This window comes from Corvus brachyrhynchos, unplaced genomic scaffold, assembly GCF_000691975.1.
Source record: "Corvus brachyrhynchos isolate BGI_N302 unplaced genomic scaffold, ASM69197v1 scaffold395, whole genome shotgun sequence".
Lineage (NCBI taxonomy): Eukaryota > Metazoa > Chordata > Aves > Passeriformes > Corvidae > Corvus > Corvus brachyrhynchos.
This window is the reverse complement of record NW_008238340.1, coordinates 531,084-537,256: the sequence shown is the minus strand read 5'-3', so window position 1 is coordinate 537,256 and position 6,173 is coordinate 531,084. Positions and strand designations below refer to the sequence as shown.

General features: G+C 39.3%; 1 protein-coding gene across 1 annotated transcript in view; it reads right to left on the bottom strand.

The window, feature by feature from the left end:
* Positions 1–154: 154 nt before the first annotated feature.
* Positions 155–6,173, bottom strand: part of LOC103616153 (tumor necrosis factor receptor superfamily member 1B) — a 15,552-nt gene continuing 9,533 nt past the window's right edge. Inside the window, exons 5-10 of the mRNA XM_008634284.2 lie at positions 5,344–5,437; positions 5,132–5,262; positions 4,320–4,394; positions 3,736–3,773; positions 2,944–3,214; positions 155–2,374 (exon numbers count right to left, since the gene is read on the bottom strand). Of these exons, the coding sequence (XP_008632506.1) occupies positions 2,076–2,374; positions 2,944–3,214; positions 3,736–3,773; positions 4,320–4,394; positions 5,132–5,262; positions 5,344–5,437 (908 nt within the window). The 3' untranslated portion in view covers positions 155–2,075. The remainder of the gene's footprint in view (positions 2,375–2,943; positions 3,215–3,735; positions 3,774–4,319; positions 4,395–5,131; positions 5,263–5,343; positions 5,438–6,173) is intronic.

Below are 6,173 nucleotides of genomic sequence, written 5' to 3'. Positions count from 1 at the left end.
CGGGGGGCGCGGGCCCAGCCGGGCTGAAGAGAAGGAGCGGCAGAGGCCCCCGCAGTCAGTGCCCCGCAGGCTGCAGGAGCAGCGGCTCCTCAGTAACAACCTCAGCGCGCTCGGCCAGCTGCGATAGGTAACCTGTGCAGTGAGAGAGCCACGCTGAAATCCGAATTTTGTTTAATAAAGAGGTCAGGAAACTTGACGATACATATATCTATAAAAAGATATGTTTCTCGTTTTGGTTTGGTTTTTTCATACTTTGTATAAGCAAATGCAGGCTCATTTTTCCTACTTCAACATAAAACATGGCTTTTCTCTCTGTGACAGCTCCTTAATTTGAAAACTCAGTAAATTAACTATTTTAACAGGATCCTCTTTTTTAACGTTTTTAAACTTCTTCAAAAATCTTCCTTTGCTGCTTCAATATGGCGCCAATAATGGGAGCTGACGGAGAAAAAATGACAGAAATATTACGGCACAAGAGGTTCAAAGTGCTGTGAAAAATTATGTTCTTGCCTAAATCCTTCAGTTCTGTAGTAGTTTCAATGTGCCCATTTTCAAAGTCTCCTGAAACTACCTTCAAGTGTAAGTTTAGTATACATTTGTAAAAAGTTTCTTCATAGTAGAACTACAGACCTGTTTGTCAGTTCCCAGTTCCAGAAATAATATCAGCAACCTCATAACTTTCGTGTAAGTTTAAAATCTGTATTTTCAAAATTTGAATACTCTTTTGTAGCAATAGAATAAATGTTATTCCAAAAGATCTTTTTACATCTCAGGCCTCAGAAACAACCACTGTGTCTATCTTGAAATAGATTAGGACAGTTCAGTGGGAAGTACAGCGATCACATAGTCCAACAGTGTTTTTATGGCATAAAACAAGAGTTACCTGTCATTGTATGACTTCACTCCCATGGGATTCAGACTCTGGATTGCAGATTCTGGTTGAACACAGCCACCACAATTGACAGTTAAATCACAGATGTAAAATATAATTATGGGAAGTGGGTTTCTAAATATTGGCTTCCAAACCACTTAATTCAAGGAGAACCTCCACTAATTTTCTGTAAGAGGTGGTTGGAGCTCCAGCGTCATCAAGCAGTGAAGGAGAACAGGATTTTCAGGTTCTGCAGTTTCAGTAAATTCCGTTTATTACGGATGATGCTCTGCCACCTGAGGGCAGTGAGCTATCTGACAAAGATAATCACAGGGATCTGCTCTAATAGTCACTGAACACAGGGAAAATACTTTGGATTTATGGTTTACCTCAAAAATGAGGTCAGGATCAATTGGGGAAACATGTTACATCAGCCAGGACACAAAGGTGACAAACTCTAGAGTTGTCAACAAAAGGAACTTACTTCCTACTCCAAGATAACAACAGTTCTATCTAGGTTTTCCCTTCTAAAACAAAATGAACTACATACAGAGAATGAAATGCTGTTGTTTAGACACAACAGTTGTAATTTTAGTTGTAAAAAATGCTTGTGTAAAAGATTTCACTTCCTGATACCCTGTATGTACTTGAGAAATTTGGTCTGATAATGAGAAAAAACAAACTGTAATAACAAAAGAAATATCCAGGAGGATATTTCCAAAGATAACTAAGATAGGGGATAGGAAACTGAATGCAAAAGCTTTAAAATTCAAATCAAACAGATGATTCCTGAGCACTGAAAGAATGATAAATTAACTCCAGTCCCTTAGAAGTGCTGGTCACAGCCATGTTCTTGAAATGTGGCAGACCTGAACCCAAATTATCACCACAAGAAGACTGAGGAGAAAACTTAATGGCATAAAGTTCGAAAAATGTTCCTTTTCAAGTCTCATAAAGGTCCTTCTAGAGTATCACTGAAGAAAGGGAGGAGCTGGCCATTAAATTTTAAAAAATTTGAATGCTTTGTCTTTTAAACTGCAAAGTGACAGAAGAGACTGGAAACCTCAAAAGCATCAGTGTCTATATTCATCTGAAATTTCAAATCTCTGTAAGAAAGCTACATTTACCATGAGGTTTGTTTTATAACACCAGAGATTGTTTGATTAATTTTATCAGTTAATCAGCATATGATCTGTAATTTCCTTTAACTAGTTTTCATCCCAGCATCTTGAATACCCAGAGGAACCTTCATTTCTTGTGGAAGTAAGTCTTGAAGTAAATTGTCCTCATTTTCCACTGCGATGTGAATTTCAGTTTCTTTTTTCAAGGCATTTTCTTCTTTTGAAAGGGGAGTTTCTTCCCCTGTTGGGGAATAACAGGGAGTGCTTCCATAATCCCTTCTAGTTGAACTAGTCTGCTCGGGGCACTGGGAGCTGCAGTCAGGGCTGCAAAACTTAACAATACACGTCACATTCACCTGCGTTCCTCCGTTACCAGAATGTTCTGTCAAATAAACATACAACACATTAAACATGGAAGAATGAAACCAGAATGGGACAGCTGGATTCTTTATCCAGCTCTTTGACCTACAGTTAAAATAGACACTCAGTATCTTTTTGCTTCACTTAATTTAGTCAAGCTGGTGGAGTTGGTTCTGTAACATTTTAGTGGGTTTTACTGGTACCATAAAATCCACATATCACCCCAGAAATAAAGGCTACAAAAATGAATGCAGAGCCCTGGATTGCAAACAATTCCTTGCCCATCTGTTGTCATTTCAAATGCTATTGACAATGTTCTTCTGTAACTGCTCCCTTTGACTCCTACTTCCACTCACCAACCACGTGATCCCCTAGTCCCTAAATACCTGTTTCTCCACTGGGAAAACTCTCTCTTTACTGTCTCAGGGTGGCAACTTAAAACAATCACTTTTTCTTTTCAAAAGCTACTAAATTTTCTCTCTGCTGAACCGGACTCATATGTTTTATCCTGCCATTTAAACTTCTGCTAAAAAGATTCATAACTGATAATCAAATTTCAAGAGGTTCTGGATTGTTCAGAATCATTCCTACCTGAACTCACAGAGCTGTGTCTGTCTCCACTGTGGAGTTTAGAACCTTCTGGAGGTGAATGTTGCTGCTGAAATCCTTCTGGGTTTTTTCTTTCATCATTCTTTTTATTTATTACACTGATGCTTGCAGATCCAGTTGGATTATTCAGGACACTACTGCTGGATCCAGAAGTTTCCAAGAGATGCTGTTGCTCCTGTTCAGAACTCCTAGAGTTCTGCAATTCTGTATCTCTCACTTTTTTGTCACACTGTTTTTCTGGAGGGGGAAAAGGCTAGAACATTTGCAGAGAAATGCAAAACATTAATCTTTAAAAAAAAAAAGCCCACTTTTTGGTCAGTATTTTGGCAGCTAAAGAAACCACTGATGATTGGAACTAGAGGAGCTTTAAGGTCCTTTCCAACCCAAGCCATTCTATAATTATTTTCATTTGCATAGTGATGACTGTAAGTAAAATTTGTAACATCTCATTAGGGGTTCCACAAAATGAACCCATCTCCTGAAGGCACCCACAGCACTACTCTGATTACTTAGGGACCAAAGGCTGTAAATTCTGGTTTTCCAAACCCCACCTGTGTTTTACTGCTGTTTTTAGCCTCACATAAAGTGAGGGTGGGACATTATGTGGGGTATATAAGGTACATCTTACACCCTGGCTTGAGGACCAAACCACCCCATTCTCACTCCAGTTTTCTTCCTGCTGTGCAGTTTTCTTCTACTTGTAATTAGGTGAGAATTTATGATTTCTGTATAACTTTTGAAGAAATGGAAGAGATGGAAAGAGAGGACGCTCACCAAATCTGCTTCTGTAGCTGGTGCAGAGTACACAAGGGCTGCAAGTGAGCAAAGACAGTTAGTTCATTAGCACCCAAACCTGTCCCATTTGCAACAGCTGCACCCTAAACTAGGCTGAGTGATCCCATGCTCCTGGAATAAACTCCAAATGTACACTTATTACAGACAGTTTGAAAACATTGAAAGCTGTATTGTATTAATTTTGTGACTTAAATTTAGCCAGGAAGCAAAGAGAAGCCTCTGCATGAATTCATAATTTTGCTTGTATAGTGTCAGCGAGAAAATGTATTGATGACAATAAACCACAGTTTAATTATGACACCTGAAATTGTCTAATATTTAAACGATGAAGTACCGAATATTTAACAAGCTTCAGTAGAAGCACAATTGTTGCACAGTTGTCCAACTCCAAAGCTTTTGTGTGTTTAGACAATTACCTAAAATCTGAGGAACAAGACAGATTTGAAGAAAGCTGGCATCTTCTAAGACACTAACTTCAATCAACCACCAGGCTCAAATTAATGGGAAATAAGGTGACTTCCCAGTTTTTACAGATTTGCTTGTTTTCATTTAATGAATCTTACCTTTTTTGTTTGAGACTAAGCAATACCCCAAAATAGCAATTATCAGGACCAATAACAGTGGCCCTGCTACTGCTCCTGAAAATAAATAAAGAGGAGAAATTATTTAGCAGGTTGATCTAACAAAGGATCTAATTAGAAAAAGGCAGTTTTGTAGTTTCTGCCCATGCCTACAAAAGCTAAATTTACAAGTATTGTGTATGTCTGACATTCATATTTGATGCCCTAATTGTCAGATACCAAAGTCTCATTCCAGTCATTACCACTTCATAAAAATGAATTCTCCTCTCCCGAAAAGGGAGGACAGAGTTTTGGCCTTGGTCACAAAAGGTATTTCTCCAGGCAAGCAAGTTTGTCACATACAGGGCAAGGTAGCTCAGAATGCTCCTAAACATCTCTGCCTTCTGGATGGGCTGTGAACAGGAGAGAACACATCCAACCTGGGAATGCTGTCAGGACCTCCTGTCTCAGGAAAGGCTGACAGAAGACTCCAAAGACCTCTCACCAGGTCAGGTTTGCCTCAGTCCAGAATATAAGATACCTTTTCTACCAGCTATAGCAACAATTCTCAGGAGATGCCTTGTATAATCTAGTTCGGAGTTTTTTTAGAAATATTTTCAGATTTACAAGGACTAGGATAGTGCAGATGCACAGGTAAAAATGCAGCTCACTCCAAGCAGTGTCACATTGAATTAATTGAGTTCTTCTGAGGTTCTGTTTGGGTACAGGTGACTGGTCTTGGAGAGACACTGAGAACTAAATGTAAACTTGGTTTCCGGGCACACAAAAGTGACTTTAAATGAGTTAAAGCTCACCGGTGATGTGGGACAGGTCAGGTACAGAGTTTAACGTGACAGGTTGAGTTATTATTTCAGGTTTGTGGGAAGCTGAGCTTTGGGTCAGGAGTAGGTTCAAAATGGTGTGAGGCAGAACCACTGAATTACAACTGCAAGAGACAGAAAGAGAAGTCAGGAAAGACAGAAAGCCCTGCATAGTTAAGGCCGCTTTGGACAGAACACTGGCTCACATGGAATGGGGTGTACAGCTGGTGTTGTAGGATTCCTCAGGGGAAAACGTGCCAGGAGGACAAGGTTTACATTCCGTGTCTGTGCTGTCTGTCCCTTTAAACAAAGAGGAAAACTCCAGTTACTCATCTGGTGAGAAACAAGAATGAATAGTCAAGGTCTGCAGGAGATCCTGGCAGTGATACAGAGGCAGTGCAAAAATACAGCCTATAACTATTCACAGAAGATATTCACTTGAAGCACCCAACCCAAAGAGAAGATTAACCAGCTGTTAGTTTGGTGCCATTAATAGCCAATCTTTTTCAAGGACTAAAAGCCCACCAAAAGGTTCAAATGGTGGTGCTGCAGACAAAGCTGAGCTCTTTCACTAGTCCCTGACTGACTGACTACCATACTGTTGTGTTCTGCATCTTCTCAAATGATTCCTAATTTTTTTTAAATATTCAGTGTTTCAAATGTTTGAAAACTATTTGTCATTTTGAGACAGATATATTATTAGAGTGGTAGATTCCATCAACTAATAAAACCGTATCAATTCTGCAGGACACCGTGGAGTCATCATTATTTATTGGCGTACAGTAATTCTACCTGAAGCCCTGTCTCAAGGATTTAAGGACTGATTAAGTGGTTTTGAATCTCAGTCACTTGTACAGAATAAATCACACGGTAGAGCAAAACGAAGATTAAGTTGGATTGGGAACTTTATGATACATGAAGTAAGAGATTGCAACATGTTGTCCCTTTGGATATACCTCTGGAGAATACTGTTACTCTGGTTAGTGCCTACTTGCTAAGAATGTAAAAATAAACCCTAAAAAGAATGCACATGTGT